Source organism: Rhagoletis zephyria, unplaced genomic scaffold (assembly GCF_001687245.7).
Source record: "Rhagoletis zephyria isolate East Lansing unplaced genomic scaffold, Rhagoletis_zephyria_1.1 Rzeph_scaffold_07485, whole genome shotgun sequence".
Lineage (NCBI taxonomy): Eukaryota > Metazoa > Arthropoda > Insecta > Diptera > Tephritidae > Rhagoletis > Rhagoletis zephyria.
In genome coordinates, this window is record NW_016164568.1 from 7,235 (window position 1) to 30,984 (window position 23,750).

Consider the following 23,750-nt stretch of genomic DNA (forward strand, 5'->3'; position numbering starts at 1 on the left):
TATTACGCTGCAACGGTGAAATGCTCTTCTGCTTGGTGAATATACACATTCAACTTGAAAGTTTGCAGTCATAATGCAGCAGTGAGGAGGAGAATTTTTTCCGCCTGAATTAGTAGTATTGCTTGTCAATTATTTTGCTATTTTCTTCAAAAACTTTTCCTATCGAATACTTTCTAGTATATATACATATGTACATATATATTCGCAGTCAGAGTTTTTATTAGATATTTTTCGATTAACTAATTTAAGAGCGAAATACACCACACAAGCGGTTTGACAAACCAAGCGAAATTTCCCTTTGCTTCAAGCCATTTGTGCTGTGTATGGGGGTGTTTGAAGGTTTGACGGCGGTTTGTCAAACCTTCAAACACCCCCATACACAGCACAAATGGCTTGAAGCAAAGGGAAATTTCGCTTGGTTTGTCAAACCGCTTGTGTGGTGTATTTCGCTCTTTACGTACAAATAGATAGGTAATAGTGCAGTAGCTGATATTTAGTTTTGAATTTTTTACAAAGGACTAAGTTGATACGGAACTTTTGAAAGTTCCTTTTTGCACTCATTGTGCTTCTCCGTTACATAAATATGTACGTTAATCTTAAAACTATGCGATGAGTTGAGTTTAAATCATTTTGTTGTCTTCCTTACTTGGGGTTTACACAGGACAATTTTGCGCAGACAATAGCAATACATTCACATTTTTTTCTAAAACATTCACACTCCTCTCATTGTCTTCGTCACTGTCTTTGTAATTTGCAAAACAAAAAAACAGGAAAATATAATCGCAAAAAAAACACACAATTAGAAAAAAATTGTTGTTTCAAATAATCCCAAAAAGTCCCGAGAATTTCAAAAGATACCGAAAAATATAAACAGGAAGGCTCCCAAAACAAATTTGCAGAATACCGATCCTTGAAAATACCAATAAGAAAGGAAATGACTCAAACAAATCCCTAAGCAAAGCATGACGACCCCTCGAAAGTTTCCGAAAGTTTTCGGCGCCAAAAAGTCCCGAAAATTTTTTATTGGAATTCCGAGAAAATCCCATAGTACTCCGAAAAATAAAAAATCGAAAGTCCCGAAAATATACCGAATTATATCACGAAGAACTTAATAATGCTGAAACCTGTAAAGTATCGAAAAGTTCTTAAAAATCTTGAAAAGTAACAAAAAAAAAATACCAATGACAGTCAAGTTGCTCTTAAAACACTCCATTTTAGAAGGTCTAGCTAGCTGACTGCTTTCATTGGGTAGATGGGACCACAGACATCTGGTGGGATTATCGAGTGGCCACTGCTCGGGCCACAAATATCTGACTGGGATCGGCGTACCCTTCCTGAACGAGATGACAGGGACAGCGGAACAGTTTTTATGCTTCTGCCCCGAGTTTACAAGGATAGGGTATGAGGCTTTTGGCAGCAGCAAGTCCGTAAGTCCGGAGAAAGTAGAACTTGTTCTCTTTATGAGAAGATACAAGACACTTGCTAATGACTCCACCTGAAATAAACGGGCGACTCGTAAGCTTTACGAATAAAACAAAAATCTTAGGCGGCATTCTCATATCAGTAGCTTTTTGTGTTGCAAAAATAGCTTTGCCCCTATAAGTTAATAGGAAAACTGTAGAAACTTGATTCTACGGTCTATTGCATATTTTTTAAAAGGTGAAGTCTGAACAATAAGGTCGGAAGTAAAAGTCACTCACAGCAAATTTCACTGAGCCTCAGCCTACCATCGTTGTTGAGGTTAATTAAGTAGGCCAGCCTTTTAAGCATAGCTGCAAACCATTTGAAATAATCTGATAATCTGCTAGCCAAATTAGCCATGCGTTTTCGGTATATTCGCGAAAATTAAAAAAAAAAATCAAAATTTTTAAGCAAAATCCCAATGCCAACCATCTTTTCACATCATCACGAGCTAAAGTAATGATAATCGTAGCCTGAACAGGTATAAGCTTGCCGGCTATGTTGTTGTTGAAATTTCCACAGGACATATTTAAGCCGAAGCAGTAATGTAAAAATGTTTATTTTACGCTACAATGCAACCACGTTCTTAAAGGTGTTAATATTTACAACCACAAGCTTATTGGCAACAAAGTATGTATGTATGTATATGTACCACCAGCACCACTTTCATATGCATATAAATGCGTATAATGCGCGAATTTTGACTTCAACTGAAAAACAATGCTGCGAATATATGGTTAAGCCAACTACTATACACTATAGTACATATGTATGTACATTGCGCAACTATAAATAATACACACACGCACAAGTAAATATAAGTATGTAAAATTACATACATATGTATGTATGTGGTGGTGGCTCTTTAGTGGTGATAAGCTGCCGAACACTCAGCGAGTTTGCACGCTAGAGGCGCATTCGCGCACCTGGGCGTATACGTAACAGCACAGTAACAGTGCAATTTAATGCCGCTCCATTATTTATGGGCTGTAAATTGCAAAAGCGGCACACACACACACACACACGCACGCATGCAAAAAAATCAGGCAACGGAAATTGTGTAGCGAAAGGGTTCAACTAGCAGCGAAAAAAAGTAAAAGTAGCAGCAGCAGCAGCAGCGCGGAAAAACGCAACTAACCTGTGTTGTTTTTCATATTATATGGGTTTTTTGCTGTTAAATTTTTAACTCTTTGTTTGCGTTTTTTTTTTTTGTTTTGGTTTTTTAGACCTAGCCCTAGCGGCCTTTGCGCATCCAACTGAGAGTTACCACTGCTGCGCCGCTAGTCACATTCGCACTTGCTGTGGTGCATTGTAAGTTTTGTAATTATTTACAGCGTTTTTTTTTGTATGGTTTGGTGGGGCATGTGTGTGTATGAGTATGTATTATGTAGGTATGTAATAGTGAATGTGAAGAGTGATGAATTGCGGTAGTTGCCGCTTGCGTGTGGCGATTTAGTTTTCAATTCTTAGCCTCAAAGTTTGAGTTATTTTTATAGTTATCGATAATGTTATCGAAAATTAGTATAAATATTTTCTTTGCATCAATTGATATTGATATTTTTTGGTATTTCGATATTTTTGCGATACGACCACATTCACAGTTATTACCAGAGACCGAAATCGTGCGTTAAATAACATGAAATTTATTTTTATATCGTTGCAAAATCGTTATTTTTTCTATCAAAAATAATCGTTAAATTTGCATTTTTATTTTTTTCGGTCAAATTTAATTATTGTTTTTTGTTTTTTTTCAATCAAAATTAATTGTTATTTTGAATTTTGATTTGTTTCGATCATTTTTAACCATTCGTTTTTATGACCGATTTAAATCTTTTATTCTAAAAATATTATATGATCGAAGAAATAAAAATAAAAAAAAAACTATGAAAAAATATAAAACCTAAAATAGTGATTATGCTTGATCCAAAAAATAAAAATAATGCAAAAACGGTTAAACTTTATCAAAAAATAAAAGTCCAATTTGAACGTTTAAGTTATAATTTTTATTTTAAAGATCATAACCGTTACGGTCGCTGATTATCACAGTAAGTACCGTAATCTTTAAATTTATATTTGCCGTTTGTCGTATATTTATATTTATTTCCTCTTGTTGTTTATCTTAATCTTAATATTTATATTAATATTCATCTTTATATAATTCTTTACTCTTATTCGCACCTAAATTTTTACCTTTATATCAAACTTTAACTTAACCTTTGGCGGGAACCTAAATATTTAGCTTAAATTTAACCCCAGCCTCAACCCTCAGCCAAAATTGTAAACTTAACCATAAGCTTAACCTTAACCTATATCTTATCCGTAACGTTAACCTTAACCTTAGGTTTAAACTTATCGTTAACCTTAACCATAACTTTAACTTTAACCTTTACCCGTACCTTTACCTTTGCCGTTAGCGTTACCCGTATATTTACCATCACCTGTACCTATACCTTTACCTTAAATTATACTTATCCCTAATCTTAACCTTAACCTTGGCCTTAATCTTAACATTAACCTTGTCCTTAACCTTGGCGCTAAGATAAACCTTAACTTTTGCGTTAACCTTATACATAAATTAACTCTATACATTAATCGTAATCTTGACCGGAGCCTTAACTTTAACTTCAACCTTAAACTTAGTCATAACCTTAGTCTTAAACTTAAATCTGATCATACCCCCAAAGTGAAACTTAACCTTAAGCTCAACTTTAACCTTAACCTTAACCTTTAAACGTAACTTAACGCGAACGTTAACCATATTTTTAACCTTTAGTTGAGCCTTAACCTTAACCTGAACTCAAACCCAAAACTTAACATTAACTGTAACTTTAACCTTAGTTCCAACCTTAACCTTAACCCCATTCCTAAACATATCCCTAAAATCAGCCATAACTTTATACCTAACCAACACCTTAGCCTTACTTTTCTTTATCTTTACATAATTTCACTTGTACTTTTACTTGTAACTTTACCCTAACCTTCATCTTTAACCCCGCCTATATTTTTATTTTTCATCGCATCGCGGCCCTAAACTGTCAGCGTTGCCTTCACCACCCAAATATTAAGTATTTTTATTATGCAAATACAATTGTTGCTGTGTGGTGTATTGCTATATTCATTACTTTTTGCATGGCTGCAGCGACTCACCGACCGCATAAAACAAAAGGAAGAAAGGAAGCCACTCTCCTACTTTGTATCAGATAACCGCTTGTGAGCCAGCTATTCATGATGTACACAGCATCGCCATCGGTGCGGTTGCAAGTGTGGGGATCAGCATCAAACAGGCAATTAAAAGCATTTTCGCGCCCCAAACACATTTGAACATGATACAACACCAACACCAAAACCAATAACAATACCAGCACTGTCAATTTCATTTTGGTAGCCGCTACTGCCATCGCTATGGGAGTTCGCACTGTCAATTTTCGCCGCTTTGTGTGTGTTTTCGTTTTTTTATTCCTCACCTCAGGTTATATTTTCATATGAAATCGTTAATTATTGAGCAAGATTGCGTGAAAAATATAAATTTAATAGACATTTCAATATTAATCAACCACAGCATAATGTTAATTAAGTACCAGGAAAGCGATTTAAAATATCATAAAAGGTGTTAATAATAATACAGCGCACTTGGTAGTGACATATGTATGTATGTACTTATGTATATATGAAAGAGCACCACATGGCGTATGAGTGATGTGGTGAAATGAAGAGCGGGCATATGAATGCTGTGGGATTTTTGTTGAGCGCTAAGCTTATAAATAAATGGACGCATGTTACTGATTTGAGAAAACTACTTTAACCTGAGATGTTTCTAACTGCATGCAAACATACGAATGTATGTGGGTGCACATTAAACATTATGTTACATTTATTTTGTACATTGAATTTTGGTGGAAGTCAAGTTCTGCCGAAGGAAAAAAATTAAAAAAAAAATCTTATTGCACTAAAATTTAAAGGGCTACAAAACTGCATACTCAAAAAAATTCTTAAAAAAATTTAAAAAATTTGTAATGTTCTCATTTTACTCAACTTCGGTGTTCACAAACTCAAATTATTGTAGAATGCACCCCATAATACTATACTTAAATATTGCGCAATTCTCAGAGCTATCATTGAGGGTTTTTTCAATTTTTTTTTAAATGAAATTTTTTCAAAAATATGTGTATGTGAAAAAAAATATACCCACCATGCAAAACATGAGAAATAGGCAACAATCGTCAATGGCAACAAATTGGCGACTCACCGATTTATTGCTGTGGTGACAAATCGGCAACACCACTTCGTTCATGTCAATTTTGAATAAAAAAGTTCTCAAAAATTCGGAAACTTATGAATATGGCGTCAATAGCATTGGCCAAAAGCATCTAAATTATGCCCAAGGACAAGATTGAAAAAATAGGAAGTCTCACAGCGAAAAAATAATGAATTAATTCCGATTGTAAGTTGCAATTTGGTATACAAAAAAATAAATGAAGTATTAAGAAGAATAAAATTATTCCAAATATCGCCTGAAGCGATAAGAAAAGGACTCATTCAGGTAATAAGAAAACGACTCACCCAGGCGAGTTGCCTTCGGCGGACGTTTTAGAGCGACCGGTAATAGGAAATCGATTCGATGGCAATATTACCGGTAATAAATTTGTTTCCGAGGGCGACACGTTTTCTTATTGCCGGCAACACAAATTGTTTGGTGGGTTCCTTTTCATAGAGAATTTCGATGTGTGTATATGTGATTTTTTTTTAATTTTTTCCTCGATCCGTTCTCGAGATATTTAGAAAACTATTAATTCGATTTGTTTTTGTTTTTGCGCTGTAAAGTTTTTAAAAATTTATTAACTAAGCTCAAATTTCTTATCTATTTATAATTTATGTTTATTCAACAACCCTAAAAATTTAAAACAAATCAAACATATGAAGCGTGAACCCCGTCCGAAAAATAAAAAATTTACAGAATTTCGATTTAAAAAAATCGTAAAAGCTTTTGCTACAAAAAGTTCTGGCTCATTTTTTATAGTTATAGTGATTTTAAAACATCTTGAAATTTTGAAAAATGTGTTTATTTAAAGACATGAATTTTGGAACTTTCAAAAAAGTTGTTCCTGCAAACTTTAACTGTCGGTTTCACGAAAGTACTTTTTTCTGTCAGTTTCCATATTAAATTCAAATAAAAAAATCATTTTTCACTTAAATTGCTTTCGTGAAACTGACTGTAAATAAAGTTATGTTAAGCAATTTTTATTTAATTTAAATTGCTTTTTTAATTTAGAGCTTGCAATCATTTTTTTTTTTTTTCAAAGTTAAAAATTTCTTCTTTTAAAGATATAAATTTTCCAACAAACTGTAAACAAAGTTATGTCAAGCAATTTTTATTTAACTTTAATTCATTTTTAATTTAGACTTTGCAATAATTTGTTCCAAAGTGTATCCAAAAAAAGTATTTTCGGATTCGCTTTTACAATTTTTTAAATTTCAATATTCTATACTATGTTTTTATTTGCCGAATCATTTTGAAAATACATTTTTTTAAATACATAAAAAAAAGAAAAATAAAAACGTTTATTTGCAATAGTTTGCTCCAAAGTTTATCCAAAAAAGTATTTCCGGATTCGCTTTTACAATTTTTTAAATTTCAGTATTCAATAATATGTTTTTATTTGTCGAATTATTTTGTAAAAACATTTTTTAAATACATAAAAAAAAGAAAACAAATATTTATCATAAAAGCAAAACTTATAAGAAATGTTGGTCCAGTACAGTACCTAAACTGATGTTAAGAGTTCCCGAAAATTTCAATAATTGTTTTTTAAGATTTTTCTTGCAAACTCGAAATAAAGTAATGTCAAACAGCTCATGTTTAATTTAAATTTTTTCTTAATTTAGAATTTAATATATATTTTTCTCGAACTTCAAAAATCATATGTTTAAAAAACAGCTTCTTGAAAATTTCGGGATCTTTCAAAACCAGTTAGGGGTATCGTATAAAAAAATTGATAAATTATATAAGATTTTAAATTAATATTAAAAAAAAAAATTCTGTATTTTGTTTTATTTAAACTTTTTTTAATATCACCTTTAAAAATATACCAGAAGCATTTTTTTGTAAAAATATTATTTTTTGAATTATAAAAATTTAAATTTCCCTTTCCTAAGGACATTGTCAATGTTTGTGTCAAATTTTGACTTCAGCCGTTTCAGTATGAATACAAACTTACCATTCGTAGATAATCTTTATATGTATAAATGTAATTCATATGAATGCCAAATTGTTAAAATTATTTTGCGACGACATTTGATTTACATAAATTTTGAAAATGTGGCAACAGTTTAAACCAAATACAAAGCTGTTCAGGGACGGTGTCAACGTCCTCCAGAACTTCAAAGAGTCCAATTTTCGAGCCAGTTCCACAAGCGCCTTCTCAACATGACGTAAAGCACTGGGCGAGAGACACCACATGTTACCACTAACTGCCGCCTTTCTCTTTCTCTGAGCGAGCCCATTTGACATTTGATACCTACACCATTAAAATATTTGATTTTTATTGTCAATTAAATTGATTTAAGCTTTTTGAACTGGTGGCAACCCATACTAAAAAATTTTCGAAATAAATTGCTTCGGAACCCCTTTCATTTGATTATGTAATTATTTGATTTTAACTTTTCCATTATGTGGTAACTATCGTTAATTCACATCATATCGTATCTGCGTGTCAAATTCTATTCAAATACGTTTAGCCATTCTAGCGTAAATGAGCAACAAACATACATATCTACTCACACACTCTTTAACCAACTTTCACATTTAACTATAGATAATATTTTTAAGAGTCTTCAACATCTTCAAATAACTTTTATTGGCAGTCCCTGTCAGTATACTCGCATTTATTAGTTTCGTCTATATGAAAAGTATGAATGTATGTAGACAGCTCATTAAACTCATTTCATGAACGCCCTCATTACTGCTCATTTTACACAGTTCACTTGAAGTTCATACAAAGTTCTAAATTGTAGTATATCTTTACAAACATACAATCATATGTACATACATATGTATATGTACGTACGTATATTGTAAGTATATGAAAGTGCATCTGCATTTGACAGTACATGTTAGGGCTTGGTATTTAAATTGATTGTCGTTGCATATATATATAACTGTTATTAATTGGTACTGAACGCTCAATGAATATGCCTAAATATGTACATAAGGGTGGTCCAAAAAAATACATGCGAAGTTCAAAGTGTTAAGCTATCACCCACTAGGATTTTAGAACCGCCTTAAAGCCCATGAAGTTTTCCATCTATTTTATACTGTTTCGTAGAAATTATATAGAATTCGTGAAAATTTATATTTTTAGATCGAAAAACTTTGTTTCCAATAACAACACCCAATTTCTTATTTAAACATTTTTAATATAATTTTAATAGGCCCCAGAAACCACGAAAAATGCAATAGGGGACCCATAAAACAGCGTTAGTATTAAAAATATATATATAGAATAAACAATTAGGTATTTTTATTGGGAGTCTCCTGATGTGAAATAAAGTTTCCCATCGAAATATATTGATTTTCAAGAATTCAATAAAATTTCTACGAAAAAGTGTTTTTTTTTTGGCCATATAAAATACATGGAAAACTTCATAAATAAATATCTTTTTTTAACAAAAAAAAACGGACGTTCCATCTTCCATTTACAAAATCCTATGGAGTGCGAGCTTAAAATTTGTAACTTCTTTTTTTTTTGTTATCACCCTAATGTGCATACACATGTATGTTTCCACATACATAGTACTTATGTATATAAATATGTCTGCATGTACAGTATTTTGTGAACCAAAAGCAAGTGTGTGCATTTCAATGGAAATAATAATGTTCGATTCATCATTTATCAGAGTCTTCAATTTGGTTATGAAGAAAATTAAATGTACGGAATTACAATTTACTTGTGCAATTATTAGTGAGAAATTTGCAATTATTTGTAGATTTAGATCTATGTAAGTAGGTTTTCACATAAATAACAAGCCTTATTAATTTGTCCATTAGTTGACTGGTTGACGCTCTCAGGAAATGTACTTCCCATAATAGTAAACATTGGCATATCTCAACAAAACTTAGATTAGGGTAATTTTTGAACGCGATCGCAAAGCATTGAGGGTTGCCTAAAATCTACACAATCGCAGGAAAATATAGAGTGCAAATTCAGCCTTCGCTCCATTCCAAGTTCACAAGAAGGAAGGAGGCATTTAAAATTCAAACCGACAAAATAAAGATTTTCTATAAATGGAGTGTAAGCCAGCCTAATGGAATTAGATGTATGCCTTAATTATGCGCACAGGAATGTCTTTGAATACATATATGTATTCATTTTTATTTGACGCATGCCAATGAAAATTTGTTAATTAAAATGTTAGTTGAAACATTTTAAAATATTATCTCAGAAATTCGTATTTCACACATTCTAAAATGTATTTATGACTACATATTTTGTTGCATTTATGAGTTAATAGCTCTAGTAAATTCTAACATAGCTTCTGCATTTGATGTCAAATGACTTGAAGTGTTCATGTATCAATAAAATAGCATTAAATATTTACATATGTATGTACATTAGGGTGGGCCAATTTTTTTTAATATACGCATATAGCCTAGGAGAATTCTAAATGTAATTCTAAACTAATTTGCCAGGAAACCAGTTGTCTAAAATCAATTTGGAGTTTGCCAAATTGCAAAAATAGGCTTCGAAGAAAAGTTTAAATTTTTCACTGTTGCGCCCTCTGGTGGAAGATTTAAGAAACATTTTAGTGTAGAAATGGATTCCTCGTACCAAAAGAGTCCTTGTGGCATGTTTTTTTCTAAGCACTTCTTTACGACACTACAGCAAAATGCTAAGAAACCTATTTTCGCAATTTGGCAAACTCCAACTTGATTTTAGACCCATGATTTCTTCGTCAAATTTGCTTCTGTGCTTTAGACGCATAGTCGAAAATATCTATATATAAAAATCTATCTATATATAAAAATTGACCCGACCTAATTTACATACTACCGTGCTTTTTTCGGCGACTATTCCTTTTTTTGACTCCAAAATCGACATTTTGTTGGAAATATCTAAAACCAAGTTCCCTGAAAATTTAAGCCCTTAATACTAATTTTAAGTGCTGGACAAAGGCTTGAAAAGATTTTCTGTTCAAGATACACGTAAACTTTGATTGTGTTTTTTTTCAAAATTCTCTAGCTCAGAGGTCTTTTATGGTATAACCATGGCCAATGATGGGTTTTCTTCAGAATTGAGTGCTCTACAAAAGTGTCCATTGCGGCGTAACTCTAACTCCCACCAGCGAGTTAGTACGGGTCACTATACCCAATATTTTCATGAAATTCCCGTTTTTTGCCATTGTCTAGGTGCTGGCCAAGGCTCAAAGGACAACGGCGAATGAACTCGAAGTACCGAGGAATATCTCCATATATTCCGCTTCATTGCGAGTGTCGTGTCGAATGCACGTCGTTTTTCGAGAGTCGAGTCGTATCCGAAAGTACATAGCCTTGCCTAAAAATTCGATTCGAGTAGCGTATTAAAATGGGAAAACTTGGCAGCACTCGGTAGTTTTCGACAGTTTTTGTCGTCTACTTATTTCTGCACGACAATAGGCAATGCCAATGTTGTCGACTCGTACTTTTCAGGCTAATTTACGACGTACGTAATGAGGCTGATTATTTCAGATTCACTTCCCTGCGGTCGAGAATTAAGGTGGTTTATCTGATGGTGCAGCATCCATAGCAGAAGGGTATAATTTTGCAAGAGAACTGATGTCGCCATCCAGACTGAAGTGAGCTTTGAGCTAGTTTTCGCAGGATACTGATGTTGCTGAAGGCGTTGTCAGAAGACCTGAGCCGGGCTGTGCAACCTATATGGAGGCTATGTAAGACTGGCCTACGTTCCAACGTCTTGAAGGACTGGGGACTAGAAGTAGAGCGAGCTGGGAGCCTAAAAGTGGTCTGTCGCGAAATTAATTTCCTGAATCGTCCTAAACCTGTCTCGAAATGTGCCAGGAGTAGCCCCAAAATGGTCCTCAAACAGTTGTGAACTATTCCCGATATGGTCCTGAACACTTCCTTCAATGCTGCCGAACTAGTCCCGAAATGATCTTGAAATAGTTCTGAAGTAGCCCTGAACTAGTCCAGAAATATTCATTGGTACAATCCAGAAGCAATTACAAGTTTTCTGCAGGGTTAACGCAAATTTTTCCATACCGAGAACTTAGATGTCTACACATCAAAAAGTAGCACAATTCCTTCTCTGTTACAAATCGATATTAAAAACTGCAAGTCTAAATTTTTTCTAATAATATAGTTCTTTATTTATTTATTTGTAATTTTAATTAGAACTTATTACAACAGCATTATCGCTAGCTCTCTCGCTCTCTCTCTTTTGCTCGCTTACTCGTTGAAATGATTTGCGAATCATGCACACTTGATCTCTCTTTCTCTCTCTCTCTCTCTCTTTCTATGCCAAGATTTTCCATTAAAGCTTAGCTGCTTTATTTAAATCTGTATAATACAATTATATATTTTTCATTATAAACTAAATAAAAACTATAGGTTTCCATAAAATTATAGCATATATATGTATGCAGTGTATATGCGATTTTTTTGAATATGTAATTGTTTGCGTATTAAGGTGGTCCTTAAAATACCGACATCATGGAGTACGCCTTTGTTTTATTCTAGTATAAAATAAAGAGATCCACGAAAATTTTTAAATTAAAAAAGCAAAAATATGGGCGCTGCTGCCAATGTTTGAAAAAGTTCAAGTTTTTTAAATCACGAAAATTCGACAAAATTGTGACTTTAATCGGCTTTAATCAGTGAGCTTATGCATTGATTAGAATAAGTTTATATAATATGTCAAACAGTTATCAGATTTCAAGGAAAAGATTTTTCGGATTTTGCTATTAGAAAATAAAATAAAATTTTTTCAAACCTTTTTTTTTTTTGAATTTTCGTGGTTATCTTTAATTTGTACGCAGAACCAAATAAAGGGGTGTTCCATAAAAAATGTAGGTGTTGATATTTTAAGCACTACCCTAGTGTATATGTATGCGCATATTATAAAAGTAAATAACTGAATCTGCCATGTTTTACATTATGTATTACTTTGTAATTTTTATACTTTTCGCTTACACATACACGCTGCATATCGTTTTTCCTTCGTTATTTACTTCATTAAGTATTTTCGTTTTGTTGATTTACTTTGTGATAACTAATATTTAGTTGTTGCCATATGTTTGCCTGCGTCTTTTTTTCTGCTATAAATTCTTTAACAACACTACTACACATACATACATAGCTATGTATATTATATAAACATTTCTGCATATTATTTAATTATTTTTTCTTGTTTAATATGGTTAAGACTTAACAGTAGGTTTGCCGGTGTATCAATTTCTTTACGATATATTTATATTTGTTTTGCTGTTTGTTTTTTCACTACTAACACAATTTGCTAAATTTGTTTGCTGGCGTGTGGGTTATTTTTTTTTTTAGTTTATTTTTACTAATTTTTTTAACATATTCGTGTCAGTTACATAGTGTGGCTCAAAAGTAATCGCATGCAACGGGTAAAAAAAAAAATCGCGTAATAAGATATATGTATATTGAGTTATATTTTTTTGCTATTGAAGTTAGGAAATACGCGGTTGTATACGAAAAGATTGATTACTTGTGCGCCACCTTGGATAAATGTAGTTGCTTATTTAATTTAATGTTTTTCCCTTACTTTACGAACATTAGATGCTCTACCATACTAGTAATGTCTTTAAACATATTTTAATTGCCATTTTTTATTTTTGACTTTCAATTTTAAAATTTTGCGCAATTTAAATTTGCGGCTGCTAAATGTCTTTTGCCAATAATTTCATTAAAATAGTTACTTAATTTTAAGGCTTTGATTTTGCTTACTTAAATGCTACACATACATATATGCATATGTTTATATACATACATATACAGTGGTGGTCAAAATATATAGAACTACATCTGTTTTTTTTTTTTTAATTTCCATATATACCTGACCAACAGCTTATTTGCTATAGCTTTTTTAAGAATAAAATTTAGCCGTCTCAGTGCACTTTGAAATGTACATAAACTACTATTTGCTTAAGACATGCCACTACTTTGCAGCAAATTTTCTCGCTTAGTTTACAAATTGGGTTACTATTTCAGAAAAAAACTAATTCGTCTTTTTCTGGCTCGGGATAGCGGGAGATCGAGAAAAAAAATTGCCAATAAAAATTTCCAATCCAATGACCTTAAACGAAATTACAACAATTATAATTTTTTCCCTCGATTAAAAGCGAAAAGGGATTTTCAGTGAACGAAAAAGTACTCGCCGCACAGACGACACAGACACTATGAAAAAGACCAAAAAACAAAACGTTTACTGTTTTATCCGACATTATCAAAAATCTTCAGTTCCGAGTCGTTACGAAAAATAGGTGCTGTCGCCTGTTAAAGGCCTCCTCACAAGCATGCCGCTTACCAAATGCACCACTAACTTCTTAGTGGAAACACGTAACAAGTAAAAATTGGCAAAAAGTATATGAAAACTTAACTGAAAAGTGTTTTTTTTTTGCGAGGTGTCTAAATATATCATATTTGACAGCAGTAGTAGTAGCTGTTTTAAGAAGACTAGTATCTAAATAAAAAACTTTAAATGCCCTACTTCATAAAGACGATGTTTTTCTACTGCAGGAATAAGGCTGGCGAACTGCAACTTCAGCATCACTCCACAAAAACTATTTAGGAAGCACACAACAACAACGAATAAAAGAAACGATTTCTTTGTCTTTACCAACACAGTAATAACTTCGAACATACGTTACCTGACGCATGGAAAGCTACTTATTAATTAAAAAATTAAATTTCATCATTTTGGTTTTTGTGCCATGTTTTAACCATTGAATTATTATTTACGTTAACTTCTTTGTTGGAATTGAAATTTTTGATGAAAAATCTAAGCTATTAAACTTAACTAATAGACACACAGTTTTTGCCTGCCTGACTTTGTAAAAGAATCGTTTCTATGCCATATGTTTTGACCACCACTGTGTGTACGTATATGCATAAATGTATGTACCATAACGAGCTACTAAACGTATGTATGTAAGTAAATTAACATGAATATATGTATGTATATATTTATTAGTTGTGTGCTATATACAAAATTTAAAATTAAATTAAACCAATTTAATAGAATTTACACAAAAAAATATATATCTATGAATGTATGCTAATGAACGAAATTAAATTAAAGTTAGGAAGGAGAATATGCTCTCTGCAAGACGGCAACGTTACTGATACATAGGTAAGACACTTGCACGTACAAACATACTACATATGTGCATAAGCTTGAGCGCACAACATCTGCCTACATACACACAAATATGTATATATATTATGTATTTATGTTTCTACAATATAATTCAATTAAACTCGTTTATGCGCAAAAACTCTTACGAATACACACACAAATACGTTTATGTATATACATATTGCAAATTTCTAAAACGGTAATAATATTTCTAATATATATATATACGTATTTATGTATAACTAATACAAGTAAACAAGCGCTTATAGTTGTTTTATGTTTTTTACGTTATTCCTCAAAAAATTAAAGAAAACTTGATATGCATTTCAAAATAGGCATAGCAATAACAACCGCGATGCGCATTAATGAAAATTTAGCTCAAATGAAAAAATCGCAACAAACACAAGCAAGTCGATTTATAAGGTATTTTAAGTTTGTATAAAAAAAAGAACTAAACTATAAAAATGTCTGTAACACTACATACATTAGTTCGCGCGAATTTCGTTGCATAACAATTACAACATAACATTAAACATAAATATAACTTTTTCTTTCCAGCTACCTTTATTTGGTTGCCAATTACACCACACACTCAACAAGAGTGCCGCCCACAACTGCTTCGACGTCCTCTTTACACCCTTGTACACAATGGTCACTCCACGCCGCTTTCCGCTCTACTCCTGGCAGAAGCCTTCAGTCTCTTCAATGGCAAATGTCAATTTCTCCACTAGCTGATCGTAACTCTTATATGGCGGCAAGTCCAACCGATTGAAGCAGGTATGCGATCGCGGCAACCATGTTTCTTTGCCCACTTTTTCAATGCAAAAGCGTTGTGGTCCATTGGAGCCCATTAACTCAGCAAAACCGCCGACGGGCACACGACACGTACCCGTAACAAATTGCAGCAAGCGTGCACGCTTTTCATTGTCCGTATCGCGCACAAACTGGTGTCAAAAAAGAGTTGGAATATTAGATATTTGCGGATATGTTTGAAAATATTTGCACTTTTTCTTTACGAGACGCTAACTCACCTGCCAGAACCACATCACTTGTTTGGAGTTGCGATTGTAATGCCTGTAAATCGTATTCCGTTGCCAATCATCTACATCTACATCTTGCATGCCGCACAATATGAGCTCCAATTCACGTTCGTCGAAATACTTTAGCCATTCGAGCGGCACCACCTCGTTGAAGCCTTCCAGGAACGTTTTTGTCTGCTGCTCAATACCTCTGGAAATGGATTTTTTGTTTGGTATTATGAATTAGTATAATTCTACAGCCTACACTGCTTAAAGATTAGCATCTTTTAAAGAAACTCTGAGCTAGTTCTCTTAAAGTGTTCATTTCAATACCTGTCGGTTCTAAGAATTTTAAATACTCGGGTTTTATCCGACCTACGGCTATTGCTTCGCTGATCTAACACTGTTTGGAACGGCGAACCCTAGTAATCGGTTTTAATTCCAGGAAAACAGCTAGCAGCAGCGTTGATCTACACTTTTCTGAGTCGGTTAGAAGCAACATGTGCAAAGACCTGCGGCACCTATGAACCTGTACTGGTCTTAGGTCAAATAGGGAGTGAACCACAAAGTATGTGGCTTGAGAATTGCAATTTTGAAGCCCAATCACAAGAGAAATATTTCTAGATAATAAAGTTTGAGATCAGTGAGCGATCTTCTCGGTGTGGCTTTTCTGTCAGTGGCCTGTGATTTCTACAGTTCAGTAAAACTAACTCACCAATACTTAGTTTTTCTTTCATACTTTTTTTTCAAAACTTGTTTTTTTTTTTTGTTTCTTACTTATACATTTTCTGAATTTTCTTAACGCTACCTCAATCTTTTCGTAGCCTTTATTTCTGCTTTTCACACAAAATTTCCATTAACTGCTCTCACATTCAAAGTAATCTAACTCCCTTACCTCGTCATCCGCCATTCAGTCATGAGTGTTATATATTCCTCTTTGTTCTCCTCCGTCACTCGTTCTTTTTCGCCATTTTCCTTCAATTCATGATGTATTATCTGTCCAAGCACCTCAAAGTCGACGCTAAACCAAAGCTCCAATCCACACTCGTCAATATTATTGTCACGCACCCAAATAAGCGAATTATAAAACTCCGGATCGATGGTTTCAATGTCTTTTATAGTTAATTTCTTGTTCAACATACGCTTGTAGAAGGGCATTGTGAATCCGGAATATATAAAACGACCATGATACAATGCCATCGCTATGAAACGGCCAATAAATTTGAAATACTGCAAGTGATCTGGATTCACATACGAGGCCGGATTGATTTGCAAACTATAGTTGTTTTTGTTGGCGTACTCGAAGAGACAATACATGGGATTGAGCACCTCATGTGATAGCAAAAAGAACCATTCACGCGACACACCACCATAGTCGAGACCCTCCTCACCACGGAAAATGATATAGAGGCGACGTCGCAGCTCATAGGCAGGCAAACGCATAATTTGGTGGTATGAATCTTCGAAAAGCGTCTGTCGTGTCACGGTTATTTTAATGTGTGACGGCAAAGCATTACTCTGGCAGAGGTAGCGGAATTGTGAGAGCTTCCAACGGAAGGAACGCTCATAGGCGCGTGGCACGCCATACACACCCTTAGCGCCTTTGGGTGCGCCCGGACGTGGATCATCGAAGGTGGTGCGACGTGTATTGTGATCGACAAAGAAGCGTTCACCTGTAGTGGTATAGCGTATCTCCCAGCCGGGCGGTAGTGGACCCTCGTTCATTAAACTAACTTCTTGACCTGGCGAGAGAAAGCAAAAGCGAGCGAGAATTTAGAGATCATTTGACACTAGAATGTTATTACTATAGCTTTTATGCGCGACTCACCCTGCGTGCGCGGGTCCTCCCACTGTGTCGTGCGATTCTTGTGATTCACAAAGTATACACGATTATCCGATTGCACCTTCTTTTCCCAGCCATCGGGCAGCGGTCCCAAGGCATCCTCATCGTCTTGCGTCACGGTGGCCGTCACCGCTGTAGGCTGTTGTTGTTGCTGTGAGTAGAGGAAACGTTGATTACCCTGTGCAACGACATGCGCACGCTGTCCTTGCCAATGTTGAAAATGCATAAGACGCTCGCTGTTCGGTCGCTGCCAGGTGGTTGTGCGCGTATTGTGGTCCACATAGTAGACACGGCCGCGTGGATCTTTGCGTATCTCCCAACCGGGCGGTAGTGGCGTCGGTTTCTCCCAGTAGGTGGAACGCGTATTGTGGTCGACGTAATAGCGGCGGCCGTACTGATCGAAGCGTATTTCCCAGCCAGCAGGCAGCGGTTCATCGTCCGCTTGGGCGGCCTGTGTTTACCGTTAAAAAATGCATTTAATTAAAGTACAAAAGAAAAGTAATGTTTAAAAACTACTGCTACTCACTTGCAACTGCTGATCAGTCACATTGGATACCGGCATTGGCGCTTGCGCTAACAATGCAGCCTGATCGCCTGCCGCGCTCATCAGCGCACTATCCATAAGCTGCTGCTGTGTTTGCGGCTGTTGCTGTGACGGCAGTGGCAGCGGTAATGGCTGACCACTAACCCCACCATTCGCATACATTTGCGACATTGGACGCACTTGCACGCCGGCAGCATTCACCGCCACTGCGCCGCCATTCATCGNTAACAATGCAGCCTGATCGCCTGCCGAGCTCATCAGCGCACTATCCATTAGTTGCTGCTGTGTTTGCGGCTGTTGCTGTGACGGCAGTGGCAGCGGTAATGGCTGACCACTAACCCCACCATTCGCATACATTTGCGACATTGGACGCACTTGCACGCCGGCAGCATTCACCGCCACTGCGCCGCCATTCATCGACGGTATGCGCTGCACCTGCATTTGTGATTGGTGTTGTTGTTGTGCTTGCAATTGCTGCTGTTGTTGTAGCGCCACATGTTGCGTCTGTGTTTGTGGCATTGGCTGTTGTTGTTCCCAAACGGGTGGTGGCGGGGCAGCACGTCGCACCGCACCATTTTGTGAACTACCACTGCTGCAGCGTTCCAAATTGCCATTGGCTATGGGCGAACGTGAACCACCGCCGGCGGCAACTGCCATGTGTGACACGCTACCTCCACTCCCAGCCGAAGCTACTGATGCGGCTAGCATGCCGTTTTCGATACTGCGCACGCGCATGCGCGCACGTATGCCACCTTGTATCATGTAACTGCGACCGGCAGCAGGCGGCAACACAGCGCCTTCGTTGGGAGGTGGCAGCATTGATACGCCATTACCATTTTGTTGCACCGCGCCGGGCATGTCCAGCTTGAGTCCGTTGAGCACTGCGACAAGTTCACCGATTTTTGTTTGCCGATTATCTGATTTGGAAGTAGCTATCAGATCCATTGTAAGTTCAAGGAATTCGCATCTGCCATTGAATTGTTGCAGCACGTGCGCCAAGTGGATGGTGCGCTCGCCTAGCAAGGTGTCCTTGCGAAAACTGGAGTGGTCAAGCACTTTGATGTGCAGCACAGAGCTGGTAGTGATCTGAAAGGAGGATAGGCGTATTTTAGTTTGTATATAGGAATATGCATTTATTTTTCAAAGTGGTAAGAAAATTTAACTAATGTTCATATGCCGAGATTGTTAGTGATTGTTTTGAGGACAGTTCGAGAAAAATCTCTATAACTGGCTCGAAGGCTCGAAAATAATTCCCCAAATATCAATTGTTTATTGCTTAACATAATGCAGCATTTTCCCCAAAGACTAAAAAAAAAATATCATGAAAAACTTGAAAGTATCCCAGGAAGTTCCAAAAGGTCATGGATTCTAAAAAAAATTAGTTACTTCGAGAAATTCAATAAGAAAATAAATCGAATAACTAAAAATTTTAAATAAATTCTTAAAAACCCGGTAAGGTACGAAAAAAATCTCTAAAATTGAACAAAAAACAAACGGAAAAAATCCGTAATTTTGAAAAATACTTTCGAGTTTCGAATAATTTTCAAATGTACTCGAAATTTTTCTCAAAAGTCATGTAATAATACCGAAAAATACCAAAGAAAATATCGAATTATACCAAAAGCATTCCAGAAAGTTCCCAGAAAGTCACAAGTTATACGTACCAAAAAATCACAAACTTCGTACAATACTAAATCCATGAAAACTGTGAAAAAAACAAAATTTTAAGTCCCGAAAAACACCCAAAATTGCCAAAATAAAACCACAGAAAACAAGACTCAGAATAAATTGTGTCTAAGTTCCAAAAAACAATCCTAACGAATAAATTCGAAAACTCTTGAAAATATGCCGAAACTCGCCTGAAGAAATCAAACATTTTTTCGGAACAAACAAGACCGAAAAAACCCCGAGTTATATTAAAAAATGCCAAAAGGTCCTGAAATCCAAAAAAAAATGGCGTAAGTCTAAACTGATGGAAACTTCTTGAAAAAAGTTCCAAAACTCCCAAATTTGTATCAGATTAGTTCATAAAAACCCGCAAAGTCCACAAAAAAAATTTCGAAAAACTTAAAAATCTGGAAAAAATTGCCAAGTCACGAGAAAAAGTTTCTTGTTTAATCCGAAAAGCTACATATTTAAAAAAACATTAAAAATATCTGGTAAATCTCAAAACACCCATAGACAACGAAAAATTGCAAAAAAAAACAATTTTTCCTGTGTTATTCTTATGGGAAATCGAAAAGTGCGTTTATTAACATTAAGGTCTCATATTTGCTGAGACTTATTTTGGCGTCTAAACGAAACTTTTGAGCATGGTTCCGAGGAAAAAAAAATTAAAATTTTCTGAATCCCCCTAGTGCGGATACAATCATAAGTAGAGGGTATAGAAACTAGAGAATCATAATCCCAAGTGATAGTCAGGCGGTACTCAACGTCCCATATCCTATGAGGTCAAATTGTCGCTGGTCCATAAGTGCATTGAGAAGCTTAAATTAGCGTAGGTACCTGGCCACAAGGGAGTGGAGGATAACGAGGCGGTTGGCTGTCTCGCCCTTCCTAGGAGTGGGTCCCAACACTCTTAGAGAGGAGCTTAGGAGGTAGAGTTCGTCAGGAATGCGGCAGGCAAAGAGTTTACTAAGAGGGTATAACAAAAGGAGATTCCAAAGTATATTTGACCTCTCAAAGGAGAAGCTTGGAGTAATAACAGGTAACCTCACAGGACACTGCAGGCTGAGAGGATGTCTATACATGCTGGGGAATGGTCGAGAGACCCTTGCCGGTTTTGCGACTCTATAAGTGTAGAGGACACATCCTCACCGAGCGTGATGCAGTCTGCAGATGATGTGAGAGAAGTTTAGGCTCAATGTGGTCACAGCTTAAGCACATTCACTCCCTATCCCCAAAGGTATTGTTCAACGTTCTCAGGAATTTAGTTTAAAGGAGGTATTCTGAAGAGTGGAGGACACAATAGCGGTACAAACCTCATTTTATTATCTATATATCTATCTACTACTTACTTTAGTAAGGGTTGGACATAGAGTAGATAAGGATTAGAGACAAGACCCACTTAACAGTAGTAGGAGGTTTTATTTTTTGAATTGTGTCGTTATTGCAGAGGACCATCGATATGATTATCATTTTGCACTCGCTGCTCCAACAGTCGCAATGGCCGAGTGCTCAAAGCACTGGCGTGACCTTCGAAAGATCCGAGGTTCGAATTGTCGGTAAGCGGATTTTTTTCCCTTTTTATATATATATTCTATTATTTTTTTGTTAACTTTTTTCTTTTAATTAATCTTTCTTTTTACATTTTTTTACATACATACATGCAGTATGTATAATCACCACACCTCACTCAAATTATAGTTAGGAGCTAACAGTCATGTCCTTTTGATGTCAGTTTGACCCGTTGACCGCAAAATAGTATATGCCAATGACACGGTAATTACTTAAGGAACAAAATTACATTTATAGCAATAAAAAGCACGTTACATATATACTTATGAACATTAGTGTGCGCCTTGTTTGAATAGAGAAAATAATTTTTAAAGGTACTAAAAAGCAAAGCCCCCTAGGTAGGCTTGTTTGGCCATAGAAACATGCCCTGCAAATAACTTTCAAAATCGGCTAACGGAAATACACGCTTCAGAGGGCACGAAGTTGGGCAAATAAAAAATAAAAAGAGTCGATACATAAATCATTAAAGCAAGTTTATTTTAATCTTTTCGTTATCCGAATTTGAACATTTTTCGCAGAAAGCGGTTTTGTAACCAATAAATTTTTTCTAGGTGAACTCTTAGATACTTTGTTAGTCAAAGTTGAAAAATAAGGCGCACACTAATATATGTCCGTATGTATGTACATTTGACCGTACCGGTCGCCGTACACCCCTGAGTCTACAGTATTTTCGAAAAAACTACATTTTTCGATATATCTTCTTCATTTACAGTCGGATAACAAGGTTCGATATATCGAGGTTTTCGTCACGAGACGGCAATTCTTTATTCCGAAGTTCAATGACCTCAAATACCCAATACGTACCAACCAGATCACAGTTGCTACCGCCCGGACGTACCACCCTAATGTCAGGAAATAAAAACTCATCAAAAATCACTAAACTTTTGCTAAGGAAGTATTTGGATTCGAAGGCAATCCCAATTTTTTTTTTTTTGTAAGGTCGAACATAGGAGTCGCGTTTTACATTTTTCCTCGTATCTGTGGCATTTACAGTGGGATCTTAAGATATGATGTATAGTTTTTTTTCTCGAGGAGAATATTTTTTTGTACCAAAGTCCATTGACCCCGAATACCCCGGTCTTATGTTGTTGTTGTTGTAGCAGCAAACAAGCTCCCCAAAGAGTTTTTGGGGAGTGTTGCTGGAGTGACATTCCTTGGCCAAATATAAATGTGGGTCGTTCCGGTTACGTAGACCCGACTGTCGTGGGAACGGTGGTACGGTCTAATGTACATTTGTATGTACTTATGTATATGTACATGCACCCTTTTAGCACCAGCGCTCATGTATGTATACATACCTATCTATCTATATCCATACATACATACATATGTAATAATTAACCGCATGCGTTGCACGTTTTCATACATATTAATGACGTTTCCCGGTAGCCGGCCAAACAAATCTATAATCNGTGGTACGGTCTAATGTACATTTGTATGTACTTATGTATATGTACATGCACCCTTTTAGCACCAGCGCTCATGTATGTATACATACCTATCTATCTATATCCATACATACATACATATGTAATAATTAACCGCATGCGTTGCACGTTTTCATACATATTAATGACGTTTCCCGGTAGCCGGCCAAACAAATCTATAATCAGAGCTTGAATATCAAACAAATATTGACGCACTTCGCCTTAAATTGCAATGCAAACAGTATGTTTGTATGTACGAGTATACGTATGTACATATGTATACGTATGAATAAAAGTTAAAAGTAAGCAAACCCGTAACAAAACTTAAGTTAAGGTGGAACGCGTAAAGCGTTTGACTGTCGTGTGGAGACAAAGTGGGCTCTCGGTGATATTTACATACATATGTATGTACGTTTGTATGCACTCTCACTCTGAAATTTTGTCTACACCACCAAAAAAGTAACAAAATATAAATAAATTAAAATCGAAAGTTATTAAAGTTGACAATAATTTTGCTGAGTGCTGCTTGAATAGAATTTGTAAAAGCCGCAGCCGCACAGTGCTGTATGAGCGGGCAAAAATCAAAAAAATTGTTGTCACGTATGTCAACGTGTTTGGTATCGTTGGAAAGGAAATTTATCCTAGATTAAGGATCTGGACTTAGTTTTTGTTTTTATCTCATAAGGTTCTCACAAAAACCTCTTAAATTTGTAGTGTTTTTTATATATTTTTTCTTTTATGAAAGTGCCTTTAGCTGGAGTCTTTAAAAAAAAATTGCTAAAAATACAATTTATCATACTTTATCTTAAGACACAATTTTTCTAATTAGAAAATCTGTAAGGAAACCAC

At 35.4% G+C, this 23,750-nt stretch overlaps 2 protein-coding genes across 2 annotated transcripts; both read right to left on the reverse strand.

The window, feature by feature from the left end:
- Positions 1-11,791: 11,791 nt before the first annotated feature.
- Positions 11,792-18,454, reverse strand: LOC108374233 (E3 ubiquitin-protein ligase Su(dx)-like). Its single transcript, XM_017630211.1, has 6 exons — positions 18,220-18,454; positions 17,679-18,144; positions 16,746-17,592; positions 15,863-16,061; positions 15,394-15,775; positions 11,792-12,010 (listed from the first exon to the last, which is right to left on the reverse strand). The coding sequence occupies exons 1-5, from the start codon at positions 18,406-18,408 to the stop codon at positions 15,506-15,508; spliced, it is 1,971 nt and encodes a 656-aa protein (XP_017485700.1). The 5' UTR covers positions 18,409-18,454; the 3' UTR covers positions 11,792-12,010; positions 15,394-15,505.
- LOC108374232 (E3 ubiquitin-protein ligase Su(dx)-like) lies at positions 18,435-19,344 on the reverse strand (the record flags this gene model as incomplete). Its single annotated transcript, XM_017630210.1, has 2 exons — positions 18,435-18,443; positions 18,487-19,344. Coding segments are annotated over 2 exons (867 nt in total), but the record flags the coding sequence as incomplete, so codon positions are not given.
- Between the last annotated feature and the right edge of the window lie 4,406 nt (positions 19,345-23,750).

Bases quoted from the DNA above. Each gene is read 5' to 3' on its own strand.
- LOC108374233 (XM_017630211.1), bottom strand. From the start codon at position 18,408: ATGTCGCAAATGTATGCGAATGGTGGGGTTAGTGGTCAGCCATTACCG. The intron at 17,593-17,678 runs GTGAGTCGCGCA...TTCTCTCGCCAG, and splicing joins GGAGGACCCGCGCACGCAGG to GTCAAGAAGTTAGTTTAATG. The intron at 15,776-15,862 runs GTGAGTTAGCGT...TTTTGACACCAG, and splicing joins AAGTGATGTGGTTCTGGCAG to TTTGTGCGCGATACGGACAA.